Source organism: Agelaius tricolor, unplaced genomic scaffold (genome assembly GCF_023055355.1).
Source record: "Agelaius tricolor isolate 1412-34295 unplaced genomic scaffold, bAgeTri1.0.p SCAF_83, whole genome shotgun sequence".
Lineage (NCBI taxonomy): Eukaryota > Metazoa > Chordata > Aves > Passeriformes > Icteridae > Agelaius > Agelaius tricolor.
The window spans coordinates 682,847-707,018 of NW_027269343.1; the positions used below are offsets into that span (position 1 = coordinate 682,847).

A 24,172-nucleotide genomic window follows, 5' to 3' on the forward strand; every position below is an offset into this window, starting at 1 on the left:
AGGCTGTGGAAGTTGTTCAGCAGAGAGCAGACGGTTTCCAGTAACCCTTGAAAGGAACTTTGTGGAGAAGAATCATTAGCAGCGCCATAAATCACGCTGCTGGCAAAGCATTCCTGGATTTGGGATTTTGCAGGGCTAGAATCCCAGTGAACCATGAGCTCTCAGAAGGATTTCAAAAAGGGGGAAAAGCTATTTTAACAAGCTTTTCCCTGGCTGGGTCCCATCTCAGCTCCTCACTGTGTCACCTCATTTGGTGGGGCCCTCTGCTTTGCAGTTCACCTCTTCTTTCCCGCCCCCCCCCCCCTTTTTATTCAAAAAAACCTCCACAAAACAACCCAAGGAAACTAAAAATCCCTGACATGAGCTGAAAGGATTTAATCTTGCCTTGGCTCTGGTTGCACAGCTATAATCACATTGCTTGCCCTGTCAAAGCCCATATCCAAGCAGTGTTGGAGAACAAAGATACAGGAGGATGGGCCACAAGCAGGAAAAGCGGTTGTGATGCAGTCAGTGATTATTTTTAGCATAAATTACATGTGATTATGGTGATTATTATTGAAAAATAATAATATATTATGTTTTACTGGAGACAAGAAGGCAGAGGGCAAGAGGCCTCTGGAGCAGAGGCAAATTAGCAGTGGTTAAGAGCAAAAGTGGAGGTATAATTTGGGGGCAAAAAGGCAGACAAGGCCTGGTGCAACTGCCCCCTCCCCTCTGAAGAATAAAATTAATTTCAGGTTTTATCTTTTATTTAAGGAGAAATCAAAAGAACGGGATAGGAATTAATCTTCACAGATTTAATTAGAAGGCATCAAAGGGTTTAATTGCAACTGCACATAAATCACAGTGGATATTCTCTGACTAATTTAGATAAGGTCACCAAGAAAATTAGTTCAGTGATGTCAGTTTGTCATAGAGGGGGGACATTTCAGTGCCTTTACTGGCTGTGTAGCACAGTTCCACTCTTTGTCCTTTCCCCAGGAACTGGAAGTGACCTTCCTTAGGCTCCAGCCATGGAAGGCTGAGCAGATGAAGGCTTCTTTCTCTGCAGGCTTTGACTGTGTCCTTGGAACCTTCAAAAGAGTTTTTCTGGATTTCAAAAAATGGTTGGAGATGTGCTGTTTTAAAAGCATTTGTGATGGGGGAATGTTTGTTGGACAAAAGTGACCTTGATAGGTTGGGAGAACAAAGAATGGAAATCTTCCTTTACTTGGTGGTCTTTAATGAGCATGAAATGGATGGGACACTTAATTGAGAGAATGAACAGCTCTTCAGAGGGGTGGGCAGAGGCTCTGCAGGCTGAACTGGTGCTTCTAAGAGTTTATATAAACATGGCATTTGGGGGTGATATTGAATTTGTCTTTTCTGCCTTGGCCTTGTACTGTCAGCCTGTAGCACTTCTTCTGGATGGCTGCAAATTCAAACCATGGCCTTTGACATACCTGAATCTTGGGGTTTTTCTGCTGTTAAGATGCTGTGATTTCCCTGTGTGTCACCAAATGTTTGTGGGCATGGTGTTAGACGCCTCTAAAGTCTGCAAATGTGGGGTTTGGGTTTTTTTTACCCCTTTTTTTTTTCTCTGTAGAGCATAGATAAGCAGGTCTGGCTGCAGTTGCAGCTAACAGAAACCAGACAAGAGGAGTGTGAAATGCAGAACTAGGCAGAGACACATCTTACTCACATGAAGGGCCAGATATGCCTCAAAGCACTGCTCAAAGTTCATGGGCAGTCAGGGAGGTGCAGGGAAGGGGCTGAGTCTTTACAAAAGACAACAAAAGCTGGAGGTACAATTTTTGCTGCTCTCTGGGAAATATTCTGCATTATGGATTATGACCCCTGCTCTGTTAGACTGGCACTGTCTTGGCACTGCCTGGCAAGGGCTCCTTGAAGGCTCCAGCTCAGAGTGGCTGTGACATCCACAACCGTTCAAGGTTGCTGCTGTTGCTGCCTGGAGTCAAACACCAGCTCTGCAAACAGATCCTGCCTTCTGTAGCAGAAGTGAAAGCTCCTGAGCAGCCTTGATTTGCATACCTGGCCTTAGATATTCAAAGTGCAGTGACCTGAATTCAGTCCTGACTGAAATAGGGGTCAGTGAAGGTGGAATGGCTGGAGGTTTGGCCAAACACCATGTTTGCTCCAAAAGGGGTACTTTACCCATGTAGTCAGAGAGATTCACATTCTTGACTTGGATGAGCAATCTTTCTTCTGCAAGTTGCTGGTACAGGGAATCAATGGTCCTGCAGGCAAGAGACATCAGTCAGAAATGGTCAGGAAAAGCTCAGTGCTCTCAGAACTGAGCCAGCCTGGGAGTTATTTGTTTGCCCAGCTTTATAAATGCCCTCTGTGGCTCAGAGGTGCATGATTAGTGCCATCAGTGCGAAATCAATAAGCACAGTTTCTGTCTTGTGCTGAGCAATGTCTTTCCCTCCCTCACAGGCTCGGTCCCCCTCTCCTGCTGACTCCATTTACCCATTTCAGGTGATGCCAGATCAGTTATGACTTGTGTAATGGACTCATTCATTAATATCAATTACTGGGAAATTATTTTTAAATTACACAATAATGGCAATCCTAACACTACTATACCTGTTCACCCAGCTCTCCAATTAGTACTAATTCATTAATTCTTCTTGGAATTCATTGTGTTGGCAACAGACAGCCTCATCTCTCTGGGAACACTCTGGGAATGCCTCACTCAGATCCACCACCTACAGGGTTGTGGTCAGAGGGGGATTGGGGCAAAAATATCCAATTTGGAAGTGTTGCCCCATCCCTGGCAGTGTCCAAGGCCAGGCTGGACAGGGCTTGGAGCAGCCTGAGACAGTGGGAGGTGTCCCTGCCCATGGCAGGGGTGGCACTGGATGGGCTTTGGGGTCTTCTCCAACCCAAACCAGTTTGGGATTCCATCAAATGGGCAAAAGTTCCCCAGGGGAAGTTTCTCCCTATCTCCATTAGTGGCTGGAAGTAGATCCCAATAATGAAGGAGTTAAAACACTTAAATTTGTGTGTGGTTTTCTAGTGATGTGGATCCTCTCTATGCTTTCTTTTGGAATTCTAGGTATTAATTTCAAGGACATTTCTGGCACTTGGTTTTATAGAGTAACACTGCTTCCAGGATGATGAAAACTGAATAAACCTGTCAGAAATTCTCAGTGTATTGACATCATAAACAATATTGACTTCAGTCTTTTTAGATCTCTCAGTGTTTTTCCACAATTTTCACATTCTTTCCCCTCAATTATTCTGTCTTTCTCACCTATCTTAATTGGGATGTCCTGGTCTGGCTACAATAAATATATTTAATAGTGCCTCTCAGCTGGCTAATAAACCTCCAGGTATAATTTGAGGTCTGCAGCCTTTTTTTCCATTTCAGCTGAGGAGTTTTATGTTTATGCAGTCTTAGTGGCACAATTAATGTAGGAGCAGCAATAAGCAAATCCAAAATTTAATGCACCTTCAACAAGGTTGATTTTGCTGCTCTGACTCTTGCTTTCATCCTCAGTGGTTTTATGTTGGGAATGCATCATAAACCAGACAGAAGTTGGAATGGGACTAACCTGGCAGCTCTGGTGGGAGCAGGACTTCTACTTTTCCTGGTTTATTATTTTTACTGTGCCAGTTAAATGATGCATGTCCCCTGCGAGGGAGGTGGATGTGACCAGTCTGTGCTGACTGGAGCCCCCTGTGCCCCCTTCACTGGGCCAAAAGGGAGATTTTAATCTCAGTTATTCAGCTCCTCTCTGGGTTATTTCTGAAATGCTCAGCAGGGAAGAGCAAAGCAGGGAGCCAAAATGCCAGATAAAAAGCCAGCTACTAAAAAGCTCATGTTTTCAGCTGGCTGCATGGTAAGTTTATATCTAAGGAAGCAGATATGTGCAAGAGCAGTTTTAAAAGCAGGGAATATATCAGATTTTGGCACTGTTCTGTAGGAGAGGTCCTGCTCTGTTAGAATGTATGAGACATGGATTTTAAATATTTGCTTGGAGGTGTTTTTTAATTTTTTTTTAAATATATTTTAAAGCAGGTAAAGAGCTCATTGGCTGATTGTGTGGTGCCAGCACCCAAATGATGGAGTCCAGGTCTGGCTGTTCTTGCACCAATGGGTTTGGGGGGGTGAATTTCACTGACTGTGTTTGGCACTGTGCTGTTCTCCAGCCCTGCTCCTGGATCAGCTGTTCCCTGTGGTGATGCCTCTGTGTAGTGTGAAAAATGGCTGGGTTTTCAGGGAACACATCACTCTCATTGAAAATGGCAGGGCAGAAGGAGAAATCCTCTGAGATGCTCCAAATAAAATAAGAGTGATTCAAAGAGCAAGGGTCCACAAGAGGAGGCCAGGTCTGCCAGGACTCTGAGTGATCCATGAGACTGATTTATGGCATGTACACCACAGCTCAGCCATGAGGGGGATTTGGGGAGTGTCTGCAGCCTCCCTTACTGGGATGGAAAATCTGAGAGCCAACAAACCAGCCAGGTGCTTCTGCACCTGCAGGGAGGGGAAAGATGCACCCAGGGCCCATCTCCTGCTGAAATGCTGCATGTGCTGAGCTCTGCCCACTGCAGTTCACCTGCCTGCAGGGGAGGGACTGCTCCTGCTGCTGTGTGACAGCACAATGGGGACTCGAATTTGTGTTTGTGGTGAAGGTGAAGAAAACCAAGGCTGATATTGGAGATCTAATGCAGAAAGGTTCTCCTTACCTGCCAGGAGTCAGATCTTTCTCCAGCTCAGATATCTTTTTCTTTGCAGGTGTCTTGCTTGCCTGAGGACCACACAAGCAAGGAGGAGTTAGTGACTTTGGAACAGATAAATATTTTTGGATGTACTGAAGCAAAGTGAGGGCCAGAACAGCCAATGTTTCAGTGTTTGAACGTAGCCCAAAGACAAAAACCAAATCCTTAACCAGCAGTGCTACATAGCAAAGCATCCCAGGGTCATTTTGCTCCAAGGGAAGAAGCTTCTCTCCTTCCTTTTGCTTGGATATTAAACTTTTTTTTTTTTTTAATTGGCACAGCTGTCTAGGTCAGAGGTGGAATCCCCAGCCCTAAAGGGCTTTAAAAGCTGTGTGGATGTGGCACTTGGGGACACAGTTTGTGGTGGCCTTGGCAGGGCAGGTTAAGGGCTGGACTCGATGATCTCTCAGAGACCTTTTCCAGTTGCGTGATTCTGGAACCCACTTCTGTGGGTGAGGGGAGACATGGCCCTTGCTCAAGAAGGAAGCAGGAAGGAAAAGGGTGTGGGGTCTAAGTAGCTGCTCCAGAGACTGTTTATGCCTTTTTAAAAAATAGATATATATTAAGTAAAATATCTAAGCAGCTTCCCTGAGAGGAAAAGCTCCTGAGACTCTGGCTACCCTCCTAACCACTGGACATCCTTCTCCTCCCTAATGCCTCAGGGAAGAAGCTGGAAGAGGTCAGAAAACACAACCTGCTCTTTTCATCTTTTCACCACAATTTCACCACAGAAAGATTTTGACTCGTCTCCCTCATTTCTTTGCACCTTACAAAAAGAAACTCCTGGCAAACATAAATAAGGAAGATGTGACTCAGGCTTGTCAAGCCCCTCCATTAATTACAGCTCAGGAGCCATAAATATGGTTAGGGATAATTAGTAGTGTGGAGAGGGCATCATTAATCCATGTTAGTGCCCACCACTGGTGTGTGAGCTCCTTAAACCACCTCAGCATTGCTCCAGTGGAGCTGTTTACACAGAAACCTTGGTGCACCAGGGGATTTCTCCAACAGCTTAAATTTAAGCACGTGCTTAAATGCTTAGTTGAACAAGACAGCTTATTCTTTCCAAAAGTTTATGTTCACTTTCCTGGGAATACAGTCATTTACTTTGCTTTTTTTTATAAGAGTGAATACTTCTGCAGAGCTCTGGAGGCTGTGTTGTTGAGTTTAAAAAAAAATCCTATCCAATTATCTGGAAAATGCTGGGCTTTTTCACAGAATAGATCAGCAGCCTTCAGGAATACATCAATTTCAGGTTTTTCAGGGATAGACACAATGTGAGGAACCTGTGGTTCCATCACCTGTTCCTGTTTGTGATGCCACAAAGATAATGCAGATGAAAATGCAGCCTAAGCCCAGCACTACATGGATCAGCTACTGACACAAGGAGATGGTTTGGGTTAGGATAAAGCAAACAACTCTGTATTTGGAGAACTAAACCTTAGGTTTCTTTACATAAATAAGTTTGGCAGCAAATATTGATCCAAATGTGCCAGGGGGATTTTGTTTTGAAGAAAAGGACTGGGAAGAAGAAAGCACATGCCATGCTGTTTTAACAACTGTGGAAATATTGAGGCTGTCACTGGTTTATTTTTGCTGTTCCTCCTGTTTTGTCTTTTTAACTTCTCTTCCAACAAGCCAGAAATTACATATATTTGTGTCTGACTGGGAAGAAAAGCTCGTTTCAACCTATGTAAAGACACAAAGCATATGTTGAATTTATTGGCCAACTGGTATTGTCCTCAAGGCAGCTTCACCAATAAAGTAACTCCAGAGCAAAACAAAAATGAACTGTGTGGAGGAAAAATGTGTTTTCCTAATTAACAACAGCACTTGCAGGGAATTTGGCACAGGCTGAGATGTGATAAGGGCAAATATGAATTGTAGACAATGGCTTGTCTCCAAAATGTCTTACTGGGAACTGCTATTATTTAGGAAATGATAATGTTTAATGGATGTGAACACGCTGCTCATTTAGAATGGAAATCTCCTGGCTGCTCTGCCTGAAGTGCCAGCTGAGCTCCTGTGCAGCCATGCCCTGACTGGGTGATTTCCTGCTTTGCTGACCCCACAGAGTGAGCTGCACCAGGTGGCAGCTGGGAGGGACACTGGGTTCTGTCCTGTGCTCTAGGGGTGGCTTCTCCCACCCAGCGAAACGTTTTGGGCAGCTCAGAGGTTGGAGCAGACAAGAACCTGATTTCAGAGCCAATTCCAGAGCCCTGGCTGCTGCTGGGATGGCAGCAGGAGGGAGAGGCTGTCCAAATGTGTCCCTGAGGGGAATGGTTGAAACTGGAGGATTTGTGGCACCCTTTGGCTGTGATCTCACAGTCCTGGCTGCAGCTATGGCCACCACAGGAATCATGGCATGGCTGGTTTGGAAAATCACCCAGTGCCACCCCTGCCATGGCAGGGACACCTTCTACCATCCCAGGGTGCTCCAAGCCCTGTCCAACCTGGCCTTGGGCACTGCCAGGGATCCAGGGGCAGCCACAGCTGCTCTGGGCACCCTGTGCCAGGGCCTGCCCACCCTCACAGGGAGGAATTCCTTCCCAATATCCCATCTAAAGGCACTCTCAGTTGGAAGCCATTCCTCCTTGTCTGTGGTGTTTGTGAGGTCCCCAGGAGGAGGTGAGAGATGAGAATCTGACTCCATGTTCTCAGAAGGGTTTATTATGATTTATTATGATATGATATGATGCTATACTAAAACTCTACTAAAGAAAGAGAAAGGATACATCAGAAGGCTTAACAAGAATGAATAATAAAAACTGGTGACTGACTCCTCAGAGTCTGACACAGCTGGCTGTGATTGGTCATTAATTAATAACAATTCACATGGAACCAATCCGACATTCACCTGTTGGTCAACAATGTCCAAGCCACATTCCAAAGCAGCAAACACAGAAGCAGCAATCAGTAATTATTGTTTTCATTCCTCTTTGAGGCTTCTCAGCTTCCCAGGAGAAGAAATCCTGGGCAAAGAGGATTTTTCAGAAAATATCATTGTAAAACTTGTCCCTTGTTGTAACAAGTCCCTCTCTGTGGTTCTTGTAGGTTCCCTTGGGGAACAGGGACAGGACAGAAGTGCTCCTGTGGTTTAAGGGAAACAGCAGCAGCTGATGCAGTTTTTTAGGGGATTCCTTGGATCATGTGAGATGTTTAAGATGGGAGGTTGAGCAAGTGAAGCTTTTCATGGCACCTGGGTTGAGAAGTCTGTTCTAGCAGTGGTGAGATAAAACAAGCAGCTTCTGACACTGAAAAATGCTCAGACAAAGATGCTCCCACTGATTCATTAACTTGCTGAATGAGGCACTCTGCTCTGCCATCCCTGTTGGATTTAGGATCCAAAGAAGTGACAGCTCCTACAGCTGGCTGAGGGCTCTGGGTGCAGCAGTTACAGGAAATCCAGCAGGGCTTGGGAAACAGAGCCTTCAAACCCAGCCTTTCCTCAGTTCTCACCCAGCTTCTCTCCTGGCATTTATATCTATATTGATATTTATATTTTACATACAATATTCATATTTCTATATTACATATTATATATAAACTTATACCTATACATATAGCTATATTATAACTATATATAATTATTATATATTAATTTAATTTTATAACAATTAGTAGAAATTAATTTAATTTATATTCATATAAATATAATGTTTATATTTATATTTTATACTTATATATTTATATCTATAGATATAGGTATAGATATGTTTATATTTATAGATATATTTATACATCTTGTCAGTATTTCTGTCACAGCCACTTGTGGTTTTCTTGCTTCTACCCAGTTTCACCAAAAAGGAACCTCCAAAGCTGTGTTGAGGCCTAGCTCAGAAACAAGTTTTCCACACTTAGGTTCTCATGTCCCCCTTTCCTGGGTTTTCTGTGTCTTTTTTTCTTTTTTTTCCCTGAATTCTGGCCATGCCTTTGTGTATGTGTGGGTGTGTTCATTTCCAATGCATTGCTTTACCTGCACTGGGGATCAGCAATAAATCCTTGGGGGAGCAGAGCAGGAAAAGCAGCACAATGGGCTCGAAAGAAAGAGCTCTGATAAGCTCTTAAATGTAACTTCCAGATCAGTGACTGCCATGTTCCTCCCTCAGAGGACATCTCCCTGCCAGCCCTTCCTCAGCCTGGCCTTTCCCAGTGCTCCCAGTCCCACCTTGGTGATCCTGCTTGGGCAGGGGATGAGCTGCCACTGTGCCAAGAGAAGGAAAATGCAGCTTAGAGCAGAGCTGACCCAATTCCTCTGTTCCTGCTGTGTCCCCATCCCCTTTCCAGTGAGTCATGGGACCAGGGGCTCTCTGGAAGAATCAGAGGCCAGCAAAGTGTGTCTCAAACAGGACACTCTGCTCCATCCCTGGGTGTGGGAAGCTCCCAGCTTGGAAAGAGGCACAGACATATTTTATGAAAAATCCTTTTTGACAGGATTTTTTCTCCTCAGAAGCTGAGAAGCCTCAGGGGAAAAGAAAAACAACAATTATGTGCTGCTGTGGAATGCAACAGGTGCATCTTTGATTGGTCCATGTGAGTTGTTTCTACTTGATGACCAGTCACAGGTCCAGCTGTGTTGGGACTCTGGTCAGGCACAAGGTTTTATTATCATTCCATTCCTTTCTTTTCAAGCCTTCTGATGAAATCCTTTCTTCTATTCTTTTAGTGTAGCTTTAATGTATCATTTTCTTTTAATATAATATATATATATATCATAAAATAATAAATCAGCCTTCTGAAACATGGAGTCAAGATTCTTATCTCTTCCCTCATCCTGGGACCCCTGTGAACACCACCACACACAGGATCTGTGACTCCAGCAACTGCACTGTGCTTTATTGACTATTAGCTGCAATCTAATTCATTTTGCTATTTCCACATCAGTCTGCTGCTCTGGAGACCCACTTGTCATGAGAAGAACAATTTTTTTTCACCCAAGTTTGTTCTTCCACAAAGCTGCCAAATGGAGGATTTGTAGTTTTACAAAGTTTATAGAGAGAATAGTTCTTTCAGGTGAGTAATCTTAATTTCAGCACTGGGAATGGTGGGGACAGAGGAGGATGGGGTATTTTGATAAAGGAAGACATTCCAAAGAAACTCCTCTTATCTTCAGGAGGTCTAAGAGCAGCCCTTGGTAGGGCTAAGTGTCAGCTTTTAGCAGTAAGTGGTGTTTGAAGGTTTGGGAATCAGTGATAAAGAACTGATGGAAATAAAGGAGTGGCTCTGGGTAGGCCTGGAGATGTTATATATTGTTTTTCTTAAATCTAAGACCTGAGATGTCTGGAACACTGATTGGAGGGGAGAAATTTCCCTTTAGATTCAAGTTCCAAAATGTCCTTATTGTATTCCCCACAAAAGGGACTTTAAAACTCAGATTGGTTCCTGTGGGTCAGGCAGATTTTTTGTTTTTAATATGGATTTGACAGAAATTTTCTGAGTTGGGAACTACTCATCTTAAGGCTTGGAAAGGCACAGAACACCTGCCTCTGGTAGGGATTATTCCCTGACAAAGAGAGCAGAAGAAATCCCTCCCTAAAACAGAGAGAATGGCCAAATGTGGCATCAGGAATTTGGGATAATGGTCTCTAGACACAAAATTCCACCTGTAAAAGCTCTCCTGAAGAAATGACCCTTTCATTGCCCCTTGCCCACTGCCAGAGTGCAGGAGAAGGTCTGATTCCTCTGAAGAATGTTGAATTCTCCTGAGAATGCAGAATATCCCCTTTGTTTTTTGGCGGGGGGATGTTTCACACTGAACTCAGACACACTCCTGGCTACAATGAGAACCTGAGCCTGTTATTTTGTGCTGCAGAGCTGAGGGGAGACATATGGAACCTCAAATGTTGCTTGAAAAACTTTCCAGAGAGAGAAGAGATTTTTTTTGCTGAATAATAAATTAATGAGGCATTCCCAAAACTTTCCAGCTCATATTATTCTTATTATCTAGAGCAGGTTATCCTAAAGCAGATCTGCAGTCTGTGTGCACAGGTATGCACTGGTTTGGTTTATGGCTGAGATATTTATGCAAATACTAATTGGAAAAAGCCTTTTCCAGTGCTGAATGGACATTTTAAATGGCTTTGCACAGGGAAGATGTGTTTTGACTTAAACTGCACCTTTCCTTTGGTTCCCCATCCCTCAAACAGAACTGTTTTGGCTTGGGTGGGGTTATTTTAGATGAAATCTTTAAGGAATTTCTATTCTCTAATTAGTGCTTCTTTCCCTGCCTCGTTCTCTCAGGCTACTGGCACAACTTGGGAAGATAAAAGTTAAATAAATCTTAAATAATCTCCACCCTAAGCTATTCCAACACTACACTGAAGGGAAAAAAACAAACCCAACCCAGCCCCTAAGATAAAGCTCTGTAATTCCAATGGGACATTTTGCAGCAGGGCACAGACCAGCTGATCTAAATGTGGCTGCCCATGAAAACTTGGGGGAGATTGTTGCAATATTTTGTCTGTCTGTCTTAAGCCCCCCCTATTTTTGAAACAGATTTAGGAATCCAGTTGGGATCAGCTTTCAGAGCTGCCCCAGTCTTTTCTTATTAGATTGTCCCTGGAGGTTTGTCAGGTGAAAGAGCATTTTTAAAGATAATTTGAGTAGAAGTAGAGCAACAGCAAGTATTTGCATGCTAAAAGGTATTACAGAAATGAAGTGCAGCATGAGATTAGGGCTGGCTATTTGCCCTGAGGGTTTTAAGTGGATCTGCTGATTGAGTGGTGGGCTGTAAGCTCTGAGTGATTTTGCACTGACATGATCTCTAATTTAAATGCTTTGGTAAGGAATTTTAGAGAACCACAAGCTGTGGAATTCTTCATATGATAATGCTATAAAACTAGATGTGAACATGACATGTGCTATGTTTTGGGGAGGGTTTAAGCTATTTTTTATGCCTAAATAAACTTGGCTTAATTGCAAATTCCCAAACCCTTCAAGAGGATGTAGTAACATAATGAGTACCTGGCTGTGTGTGATCTATGTGGTGTTACAGACAAATGAAAGGTTACATCAAAACATTCAGAGGGATTTTTTTTTGGTGTATGGTCTTGAAACATAATAACCAGTCCTTATTCAGGAGGAAAACAGCCAGCAGCTGGAAAACTCACTGGCCTCCAGATCCCTGTTTTCCTTGGAAAACTATAAATCTGAACTGGTCACCCTAAAGAGAGGGTGCTTCCATTTTGCTGTTTGACTGCATCCAAGGATTTCAGGAAGGTGAAAATCTGAAATATCTTGTAGTGATTTATGTCTGGAATAGCTCAACTTGCCCTAAGCAATATTTATACAAGTTAAAGAGCAAGAGCTAATGGAGAAGGCCCTGAAAATTGCCACAGGTGAAGAGATTTTCAGATCCTCCTGACTTGAGATTCAGTAAATGTTATGGGGGGACATTTTAATGTTTGTCCCTGAGGTTTGCACTGATGGAATTGAGGCTGCCCCTCAATTCTCCCACCTTGCTGCTCTTACCTTCTCTTTGGCAGCTTTGACCTGACCTGGACCTGTCTCTCCATCCACAGCCTCTTTGACTCTCAGCAGCTTCTCCTGCATCACTTCATCGACCTGCCCAAGACAAACACAGAGGGACCTTCCTCAGTTTTGTGTTCTGCCACAAATGTTCAGGTAGAAGGGACTCTGGAGGGAGGGAAGGGCTGTGCCAGGGCCAGTTCTTGCAGCTGGAGAAAAATCTCCCCAGGTAATGCACGTGAGCAGTGTCCTCTTGCTATTGTAAGCTCACCTGCACTCTGATCTCCTCCTCCACTTCTTCCCGTTCCCCTGCTTTGATCAGCTCTGGGTCATGATCCTGGAGAAAATCTGCTTTGTTATCTCTGTTCTCCCAAAAGACTGTTAGCCAAAAGAAAGAAAGAAAAAAAAAAGGGGAAAAGTTACAGAAGCCATTGGTTTCTCCAACTGCTTCTGGAGGCAAAAGAAAGGGTGGCTGTAGGCAGCTTTTATTAAATGATGAGCTACAGGAAAGCAGCAGGCTCTAGGGACCCTCACCAAGTTCAGAGCCCTGTTGTCACCATGATCTTTTCTGAAAAGTCCCTTTGTCAGGATTTTTCTCCTGGGAAGCTGGGAAGCTTCAGCTTCTCCATGTTTTGCTCCTCTGGAATGTGGCCTGGAGATTGTTTATCCAAATATATTAATTGTTTTTAATTAATGACCAATCCCAGTCCAGCTGTGTTGCACTCTCTGAGTCTGTCACAGGTTTTTATTATTCATTCTTCTCCAGCCTTCTGATGTCTCCTTTCTCTTTCTTTAGTATAGTAATATAATATAATATAATATAATATAATATAATATAATATAATAATAAATCAGCCTTCTATGAACCTGGAGTCAAATTCTCATCTCTCACCTCATCCTGGGGACCCTCACAACCCCACAACACCCTGTTGTGTTAGGATCTGCAAACCTTGAGGTTAAGGGATTTCTGCTTTTGCCTTGGGTTGCAGAATGGGATCAGAATTCAGGAGGATAATGGGATATAGTGAGGCTGTAAAGCTGAGAGCCTGGAGCGTGCTCAATCTCCACGAGCCCTGTCCCGTGCCTGATTTTGGCATTATTTTATTTTATTTTATTTTATTTTATTTTATTTTATTTAATTTATTTTATTTTATTTTCCATTTCATTTCACAGCACAAGGCTTCAATCTTTTCCATGAACAAGGCACAGAGGTGGCTCCTGCCCTGAAGGATGTGCTCTCCACCAGTGTCACTTGGCTTGGGGACCAAAGGAAGGGGGTTAATTCAACCCACAAATTTCCCTCTTCTCCCCATGGCTCAGCTAGAGCTGCTGCATCCTGTGGAGCTGGCCCTTGTAGTCATTCCCAGGAGGCTGAAATATGGGAATAGGGGCACTGGAACGGGAATAAAACCAGCACTGAGCATTTGGAGGTGGGAGAGAGGAGGGGACAGTGAGGGTGACAGAGCAATAACCTGCAGCTGACCACAAGGGATGCAAGGCCACATAGAGGCTTCACTTTTTAAGGGGATTTTAAGCTCAATTCAGAAATTAAAAGGCAGTTAAGCCCAAAAGAGACAAGAACCACCAGATCCAGCCCCTCTGTTTTGAAGTGCTGTGCAAAGGAGAAGTAACAAGGAGACCTAACACCCAGTCACAGTGAATTTGTGGAACTGGGGATGAAAAAAAAGCTATTTATGATAAAGTACCTAATGATCCTGAGGTGCAGCTCATTATTTTTGTTGAGGCAAACTGCAATTTGCTCTTTAGAAAGAAAACTAAATGAAGTCTGACGAGCTCAGTGCATATCTGAGTTCTCTAAGTGCCTGGTTTTAATGGAAACACTTCTTTTTTTCCTACACTCCTTGAGATAATTTGAAGGAAGACAATTCATATCTTGCCTTTCAAGCCCTGATTGTATCTTCCTAAATGACAGCTAATCTCCAGCTGTGTGCTAATTCAATTTCCTGATGATTTGAAATGACAGTTTTCCACTTTCAGATGTTGGCTCCTGTGTGAATCAGTTTTGTACAGACATTCTATTTGTACAGACATTCTATTTGTACAGATATTCTATTTGTACAGATATCATATTTGATATTCTCCCCTGCACCCCTGGCCTGCTGAAGGCACCATGCAAATTCAGAAGGGTTTTAACATCCAAGTTTTAATTAATCCAAGACTGGCTGCTCTTTCCATCCCCCCCAAAAAATTTTTTCAGGGCCCAATTCCAGGCAGAAGATTTGTAGTTTTACAAAGTTTATAGAGGGAGTAGTTCTTGCAGGTGAGTAATCTTAATTTCAGCACTGAGAATGGTGGGGATGGAGGAGGACAGGGGATATTTTGGTAATGGAAGAAACTCCAAAGTACATTTAATTTCTTTAAATTACTTGTGGGTCATCAGAGGGCATGACAGATGTCATGTAATAGTTCAGCAGGAGAAGCTGATTTGCCCAAGTTATGAGGTAGCTCCTCCAGCCTGGAATTCCAGCCTTGGGGAAAGGGGACATTACATAGGAGTTATGTGAACTTTTAAACACTTTCCTGACTGGGTCAGCAGGTTGCCAGTGCTATGTTTTCACAGGAGTACCAGGCTTTAGAGATTTATTTTTCATAGAGGGATCTGTAGGTTTTTCTATTCTGTTTTTTTTTTTTTCATAATTGTTTATTGTCATTTTGTAGATTGATTAGTGGTTAATACCCACTGCAGGCAAAGCAGGGAGGGTCCCCCCAGACTCTGGGATTACCTGGCAATGAGTTATCTCAGTGTTATATTAACCACTGGGTTAGAGGGGCCTAATTTTAGTGGAGAGATCAATAACTCATAGGTGCTAGATGCTCTGTTATTCTTTTATAGATCAACAAAATGTTTCAAAGTTAATTTTAAAGGGGGGTCAGGAGGCTAAGGATGTTATGTTTTCACTGGCTGGTCAGCAGAGTCTGGTATTTTGTTACAGGCAGGGTCAGCCAGCTCCAGGAGCTATTTCTGGGCCTGTGTGTGTGCGGTGAAATTTATGTCACCTTTTCTAAAATAGTGTATTGCTTATTTGGGGATTGTTTTATATGCAGAGCTAGCTCAGGGCTCAAAGGCAGCCCAGAGTACTCCTAAATCTGCATCCCAGCTCTGCAGGCCAGTAGGGAACTCCAATATCCCAGAATTTCACAGAACAGCCTGTTAATAACAATTCTAAAATATTTATTTGAATCATGAAGCTTCTCTTGAAATGGCCACTTTGAACCTCTTGGCAAAAGGATTTGAATCTTTTGAAGGCTGGTTAAAAATACAGAGTATTACCACATCTTCAAGGAATATTTGGGCACACCATGGAGTATTTGAAGTCAAATATCCTCTGTGACACTGAGCAAGTCATAAATATGATCTGTAGAATGGGGAAAATAGCACATTGCTGCCTCACACTGCAAAAATACACTGCAAAAATACAGAGGGAGGAAAAGGCTCAGCCTTGCATTTGCCCCCTGTAAACTCTGGTTATTCCAGTGTGACAGGAGATGCCACACAAAGAGGCTGTTTCCAACCACATCATTTAAAATAAGTGTTTTAGGGCTTGGCAAGTGGAGTTTAGCCACTAGAAAAATGGCCAGGTACAGATCTAGGAGGATAAAATGCTTCCAGTGAAGTTTAGGCAGCAGCTCTAGCTTGGTAAAGGAGTTAAAAACAGAGTGAAATGTTTAGATTTTTGTCAAAACTGATTTATATTTTAAAAAATATTTAAGTCAGCTATGTATAAAGCACCAATTTCATGGGATGGGAACACTTTCTTCAAATTAAGTTTTGGGGGCTGTGACAAAACAAAGATGTTTGTTGTTTGGTCAGCTGTCATTTAGGGGAACTTTAGACACACTTTGAATTACTCCTGATAGAAACATTTCTTAATCCACCTCTGTTGCTTCAATTATGTCTTCAAGATTTCTGCACTAACAAAGCTGAACTTCTGTGCAAATGCTGATAGCAAGTGACCTATTTCTGTATAAGATTAGGGGAAAAAAAGTTCTCAGTAGAAAGTCCAAACTCAGACCTAATTTTTTCCTGCATAATTCTGCTACTGAGAGGAAAGCAGCCTAAAAATTAAAAATTCAAGAGACTGTGGTGTTCTGGGTGGATGTTGTTGTAGATTTGATTCTGATGAAAGAATTTGATTCAAAGAACCTATGGTTGGATTCAAAATAAAATCATTTTGGACAACCCCCAGGTAGTATTGTGTGAGTGCCCTGCAATGAAAAGCCCTGCAGGATTGTGCTGCAAGGAGAAATTAACAGCTAAAACAGCTAATTACTAAAAATAAGTGTGGTGTCAAACAGACCTAGTTCACCAGGAGAAAAGGAGGAAAAAAAACCCCACCTGAAGTTGAACTGCACAGCTACAGACTCCTCCTGTGCCTGAGCCAGAACTGCAGGTATCCTTTGAAGCCTGCAAGAGAGCTTTTCCACTCTGAGGGCTCCTGCTTGTGCTCTGTGCACAAAAGGGCTCCTTCTCATGTGCCTTCAGAGCTGGGCAGCAGCTGGCAGCTCCAGCAGGATGGGCTGGAGGTGTGGGGTGTGGAACTGGGAAATGGGAACCACAGAGGCACTCACACTGTGGGGATAACCCCCAAAAATTCTGTGTTTGGAAATGGGAATGACAGAGGCACTCACACTGTGGGGATAACCCCCCAAAATTCTGTGTTTGGAGATGGGAATGACAGAGGCACTCACACTGTGGGGATAACCCCCAAAAATTCTGTGTTTGGGAATGGGAACCACAGAGGCACTCACACTGTGGGGATAACCCCCAAAGTTCTGTGTTTGGGAATGGGAACCACAGAGGCACCCACACTGAGGGGATAACCCCCAAAGTTCTGTGTGTGCAGGGCTCAGAGCAGGTCCTGGTGTTCAGATACAGTCTGGTGACAAATCCCCCATCCCCTTGTAACCCTCCTGGCTTCTCACACAAAATTCTGTGTTTGGGAATGGGAACCACAGAGGCACTCACACTGTGGGGATAACCCCACAAAGTTCTGTGTTTGGAAATGGGAACCACAGAGGCACTCACACTGTGGGGATAACCACAACAAGTTCTGTGCTTGGAAATGGGAACCACAGAGGCACTCACACTGTGGGGATAACCCCCAAAAATTCTGTGCTTGGAAATGGGAATCACCCCCCTAAGTTCTGTGTTTGGGAATGGGAATGACAGAGGCACTCACACTGTGGGGATAACCCCCAAAGTTCTATGTTTGGAAATGGGAATCACAGAGGCACTCACACTGTGGGGATAACCCCCCTAAGTTCTGTGTGTGCAGGGCTCAGAGCAGGTGTCCTGCTGTTCAGATACAGTTTGGTGACCAATCCCCCATCCCCTTGTAACCCCCTGGCTCCTCACACAGGATAGTTGTGAAATTTGGGAGTCTCCACGGCTGTCAAAGTCCCCCCTGTGGTGTCTTTATTCCTCACTCCTGTCAGGTTTCTGTGGTTGGAATGGCTCCCAAGGTATTAGAAAGTCTCTTTTTTCCCAGCTCCACAATGAAGGAAGTCAAGATTCTTCAGCTCTGCTTCTCAAGGTTGTTTATTTTCTCTTATCTATTCCATTCTTTCTCTGACCTGCTGAGATCTGTCCAGCAGGTTGGGCTGTGGCACAGTGGCCACCCTTGGGGTGGTGTTGGCTTTTTATACTAAGAACTGTGTGTACTTTATTTACAGTAATTTCCCAATACCTATCTGTTGGAACCCAGGACATTCCTCTGGCTGTCCTGGATGGCTCAAGCCCCTGCGAGGGGGCTCAGAGACCTTGGCACAGAGCCCAGGACTCCTGTGCCTTGATTTTGACCCATTGAGCAAATTACCACCTTTATATGAGGAATTACAATTATTAAGTAGAATAATAGTTAGTTTGTCAAAGGGTGAAAAATAGATTTTTGGGGTTTTTAGAATGGGGTCCCAAGATGGAGGAATTTGGGTGTGCCTTGTCCTTCTTCCTTCTTCTTCCTAGCCTCCATCTTCTGGGTGATTGTGGCACTTTTGGATTGGTTTAAGGTAGAAGCTCACTGTCTAACACAGGTGATAGGTATTGGAAAATTATTGTAAATAAAGTACAGGTAGTTTTTAGTATAAAAAGATAACACTGCCTTGAGGGTGGTCAGTGTGCCTCTGTCTGACCTGCTGGACAGAGCTCAGCAGGTCAGGGAAAGAATGTTATAGATAAGAAGCAATAAACAACCTTGAGAACAAGAACTGAAGGGTTCTGATTCCTTCTTCCACTGCTGGGCTGGGAAAAGAGACTTTCTGACACATCTTGGGGTCACTGACCAGCAGAGATTCCAATACCTATCACCTTTGTTAGACAGTCTGTCTCTACTCTAAACCAATCCAAAAGTGCCACCATGACAGCAGAAGATGGAGGACAAGAAGAAGGAGAAGAAGGAAAGGACACAACCAGATTCCTCCATCTTGCCTCCTGAACCCCCATTCTAAATCCCCAAAATTCTACATTTTCACCCTGTGACAAATTCACTGTCATCCTACTCAAACTCTTGTGGTTTGTAACTCCTCACACAAAGTTGGTAATTGTTTCCATGGGCTAAATCCAAGGCACAGGTGGTTGTGACTCTGTGCCAAGGTCTCTGAGCCCCTTGCCAGGGTCTGGAGTCCTGCAGGGCAGCCAGAGGGATGTCCTGGGTTCTGACAACTCTGGTACCCACAGCTGAGCTGAGTTTACAGCCAGGCATATTCCCTCCAAGGCAAACCCCTCCTGCCCTGCCCTGGGCACTGCCTGGCTGGGAGCCCCACTCTTGCCAAGGCTGCCTTTGTCTTCCAGGTGCCATTTCATGCTTGGCCAGCTCAGGAAAGAAGTTTGGATGGATTTGATGCTTATCTAAAGCTCCTGCTGCCTTCAGCAGGGTTCTGACGTGGTAGTTGAGAGCAGATGGGATGCAAAGCTCCATTTTTTTAGCCAGAAAGCTGCTCTGTGATTTATAAGGTGTAAGAAAATCCTAATTGTTACGAGTCAGAGGTCAGGCCAAACTACTGATGCACATTTAGCAAGTTTAAGTTCACTTCTTTCTCTCCAGCCAGCTCAAATCAGGCAGAAAACTTGACACCAGTAATTTGTCAGCAGGAGGGAATAATGGAGACTTTTCATATGAGGAATTTTAGCAAGGCACTAGCTCTGAAGAGTGGAGAGCAGAAAAGATATTTTTCCACATTGTATCAGAACAAGATCTGCAGACATACAGCAAAAATAACCCAATTTTCCACTTTAGACAAGTGCAAGACTTACTTCCTAATTCACTTGTGGATCAGGCTGAGCACTGAGGACAAGAGTCGAAGAGATAAACAGAAATATCAAAAGCAGAGGAGAGGATAGAAGAGATCTGGGAAAGAACCAAATGCCCTTTCATGGTTTTTATTAAGAAATCCCTGCTTTTTGGGGCTTTCTCCAGGTGAAAAACCAGCCAGACCCCTTGCTCAGTCTGAATTATGTTTTAGTTTCACACACTTGACATGAAGCAAGTACATTCAGAGTTTTGTGCCTCTGCTTGGGAAAATGCTCCTCCTATTCAAAGATATAATAAAAAATAATTTGAGCAGCTGTGAAGGAATCCATGGACTCTTCCATGAGTTCTCACTCTTGGAGGAGACAGGACAGGTAGAATTACAGGAGTATGAAAACACTGATGCTGAAAATTGATCTACAGTCTGCTGCTTTTGAATTATTGGCTATTCTGATGTCATCCTTGTTACCCTCAGAAAATCCTAAAACGCCTTTTTTTTTTTTGCTTTTTGAAGCACTTTGCTTTGAGTTTGTTCACTTTCACCCACAGAAATGTCCCTTCCTGCATGATTAACTCAATGGTTTTGACAGAAGAATTTTCCTTGGAAGAATTGAGGTCCTGAGAGCCTCCCTTCCTAAACACCATTTTTAAATCTAACATCCTAATTTCTATAACATTCCATAGTTTGGGCAGCTGCCCACCTGACCTTATAGGAATGACACTGCCATTAAGCTGATCTGGGAGAACATTCCAGCTGGAATTGTTATCTTCTGCTACTGACCTTGGTACTGAGAGCTTCCTTCCTCCAGCATCAAAAGGAAATTGCTTGGACCCATTTTCCAGCCTTCATCCACTACCTAGATTAGGGGCAAAGTGAAGAGAGGAATTACTGACAGCATTGTTTCACACAATTATGGAATGGGTTGGAAAAGACCTGAAAGATCCAATTCCACCCCCTGCCATGGGCAGGGACACCTTCCACCAGTCATTTTATCAGCTGAAGTCACCAAATTAAACAAGAATTAAACTCCAGCTTGTTTGAAAATGTAATTTAGGTAGGAGACTTGCAACATTGAAATAGAATTTCATTTAAATGCCATTTTTTTCTGTTACTTTTGCTGCTATTGCCATATTCCTGAAGCAGTTTCATTTCATGGAAGCAGTATTTCTGAGGGCAAAAACCTCCCAGAAAATGATCAAAGTTTCTTCATCTTGTCATAATCTTAAAATGTGAGTGAAGTAATAGTTGATAAAGAGAGATTAGATCACTGTTTGGGGAGGAGGTGAATGTGGATTTATACCAAACAGGATCAGGATTTTGCTAATTAACCTGCAAACCACTTGTTATCAGCAAGATAAAATATCAGCAGCTCTTGGGATGATTAAAACTAAACACTCCCTAAATTAGCTCTGTAATTAGGGAAATATCTGCTACCTGCAGGTACGGCTGCAGCCCCATTATGGGAGTTACCAAATATCTGGTTTTAATTAAAGTATCATTACAGTAATTCCAGTTTGGGCCCAGAAGGACAGGAAAATAATACATTTATCACTTCTACCCTATAGATGCATTTGAAAGAGACTTGGGAGGTTCTTGACTGAACATCAAGAATTGTTTTGTTTTAGAACTTTGTTTAAAGGATAACAAAAAGTTGGAGGATTTGAGCTCAAATCCCCAGTTACTCCAATGTATTCCCAGTTTCACAGGTTATGGTTCATCCTTGGATCATTTGCAGTGGGCAGAATCCCTCTTTTACCATTTTTTCCATGGTATTTTATAGAAAATGATTCAACCATGATGTTCTGAGAGGAAATGTGTCAACTATTAAAAAACCCAACAAACAAATTCCCCCCAAACCATCCTAAAAATGGGTTATTCATTTTTAGCCTCTCAATACCACAGGACACATCTACATTTTATTGTTATAAATAAGCCAATGAATTGTTTTAGTTATTTGCTTCAGTGGTTTTATACACTGATGTCAATGATATCATTGTGTCAATTTAATTGATTTTAATCAAACCCACTCTCTTGTGTCTTAAGGACAGTTGCTGTTCTGTTTTCTCTTGTCTCAATTAACAGCCCAAGAGTCAACACAATAAAAAGAACTTTTCCTTTGAAACCAGTTCATATAGTTTTTGATTTTCAGTGGATTGAGTCCATGCTTGTTCTGTTTTAAATGAGTTAAGGCCCCTCGAACCAGCAATATATGTTTGAATTTAGGCAATATAATTTGAATTAATTAAGAAATGTGGAAATATGAGCCTCAGTCTATTTCTGAGGCTTTCCAAAGCCAGCTCCACACCAGGTGATTCCTACTGGACAGCAGGGAAAACTGAATTAGCTTCACTGTGCACATTTCCTTTGGAGATTCCCCTCAGAGGTTTCACCAGGCACAGGAATGTGCCTCACAATTTGACATTTCTGGGTGAAATTCAGGGATGCACAGCCTTGCTCTCACTCAGTGGGACAAGCTCCAGCAGGTTGCTGGGTGAGGCAGCCCAGACTGCTGCTGCTTTTGGAAAAAGGGATTTTTTTGGGGATGGAGCCATGGGTTGTTTTTTTCCTTAGGGAAATCAAATCAGCACCTTGCAGAGAAAAGAAAAAGTGAAGTTCCTTTGATATCAAATACTCTTTGTAGAGATTGCTATCAGGCTTTTCAGAAATACTTAAATTTCCTTCTGGGATCCAACTTTTGTTTTCTTAAAGAGCTGAAGTTGGGAGCAGAGCTTTTTTCTGCCTGCATCCCTATGACTTATAGCCTACACTTATTTTAATAAGAGTCCTGCTGTTAGAACTTTTCCAAATACTTCTCAACTGGTCTAAGATACTCTTTTTTTTCCCCCCTGTCAGTGCTATAACCTTGGAGAGAATGTTCCCTTTGTTGTTTCTCAATGAACCATAGAGAACCTGATATAATGGCTCAGAATTTTACTTGACAGGAGTTGTGATGGCTGAGGAGATGGGAATGACATGAAGTTATAAAACCCCAGAGCTCCACGCTGTTATTTCACCCCAATTCAAAACAGCCTTGCAGAGGCTGCCAGGGGATCAAGACACATTTCTGCTGTTGTTGGTTCTTATCTTCAGAAATGTGCAAAACCAAGAAGGAATCCAATTTTATCCTGGAAAAATCAGGTTTTTAAGCAGATGAATGAGGTGCCATCCAGTTTCAGGAGTTTCACCAGGGCTCTGACAGTGTCACCCAGCAAACTGGTTACAGTAACAAGGGACTGATGATATGTGTGACCAGAACTTAAAAATTTGGTTTGCACAGGAGCGGTCACAACTCTTCCTAGTTACCAAAGTTAAGCAATCAGGCTTAAAGACCTTGAAAAACTTCCATGTAATTGTTCCTTCAGCCTGCTGTGTATTTTCATTTACATTTTTGTATTTTCATTTACATTTTTATTTAAAGGGAAAACAAAAACACCCACCCCAAACCCCCAAATAGTGTTTTCAAGATGCTCATTTACAAGTTAACATTTAGGTATCTACCTTCCAATTAAATTGACTGATGCTTCCTAAATTCATGTAATTTAGGTTCCTGGCTAGATGTTCTGAGAGCTTTGGCCAGATTAATGGATTTTGTCCAAGAAAAGCATAATTTTTTTGAAATATATTTGTTCTAGGGTTAGGCCTTCAAATTAATTTGTGTAAAACTTGCAGTGAAGAGTAAGCTTTACCCTAGAAAACTCACCCTTCTCCTCCACATATTTACTGAGAGATTAATGACCCTTATTAAAAAAATAGATATTCTTTTAACTTTTGTTTATACTGTGGAGGTAAATGAGAAACAAAAGCTGCTGCTTCAGCAAAAGCTGACAATTTTTGTTGCACAGCTTGCTTTTGAAGATGCCCTTTGGTCACTGCTCTGTTCCACAGGTGGTTTGGTCTGTGAAGATGCTCCTGAAATAAGGTGGAAGTGTCTTTTGTGGAAGCAGGGCTTTACCTGATTTCAGGGGTTATTGTACATTAAGTGTACAAAGATTTCAGGGGGTATATTGTACATTAAGTGGTGTCTATTGATATTTGAAACAAAACTAGTTCCTACCCTGAGGACATGGAAAATGCATGGCTTTATTTATGCATGGCTGATGGGGTTTAAAAGTTGGTTTGAAATCCACACAAGCTCTGAGGCTCTTAATTCCTAATTTTGCAAGGGGTGGCAGTGATGAACTCCTCTGCACCATTAAATTCTTTTTAAGGTTCCCTCCAACCCAAACCATCCTGTGATATTTACCTTTGGGGATGTATGCTGGGTATATCTGAGTGCTGTAGAAATTCTACCATATTCTGAAATTGGGAAGGGATTTCTGGTTTATAATCTGTATTTTCTGTGTGATTCTCCTCCTCTGAGAGGGTGCAATTGCTTGGGGTGATGTGGCTCCTCTCACGTTTTTTTGGTAGCAACTTCAGCAGGTCCTGATGTTAAAAAAATGAGAGGAGGAGAGGACAATGTCCATCTTTCCATGGAAAGAGGGTCAGGCATTTCCTGAGCAGTCAGGGATAGCTGGGATTTTCCATGGAAGAGGGTCAGAGAATGCTTGGTTACCACTTTGTGTCCTGGCAATGATCTCAAAGCCCCAAAATGGATTTTTGCTCTCATTGATGTCCCTGACAGTCTGCACATCCATCAGCTCTTCCCACTGAGCTCAATTGTGGCCATTCCTAAAATATGAGAGGTAAAAAGTTCCCCAGAATCCCTGAG

General features: G+C 42.8%; 1 protein-coding gene across 3 annotated transcripts in view; it reads right to left on the reverse strand.

Annotated features, from left to right (window-relative positions):
- IQCA1 (IQ motif containing with AAA domain 1) overlaps positions 1-24,172 on the reverse strand; it is a 107,509-nt gene that overhangs the window by 23,584 nt on the left and 59,753 nt on the right. For all 3 annotated transcript variants that reach the window (XM_071418313.1, XM_071418312.1, XM_071418314.1), the window contains exons 9-13: positions 20,242-20,317; positions 12,467-12,573; positions 12,199-12,291; positions 4,696-4,757; positions 2,155-2,237 (exon numbers count right to left, since the gene is read on the reverse strand). In XM_071418313.1, coding sequence (XP_071274414.1) covers positions 2,155-2,237; positions 4,696-4,757; positions 12,199-12,291; positions 12,467-12,573; positions 20,242-20,317 — 421 coding nt within the window. The remainder of the gene's footprint in view (positions 1-2,154; positions 2,238-4,695; positions 4,758-12,198; positions 12,292-12,466; positions 12,574-20,241; positions 20,318-24,172) is intronic.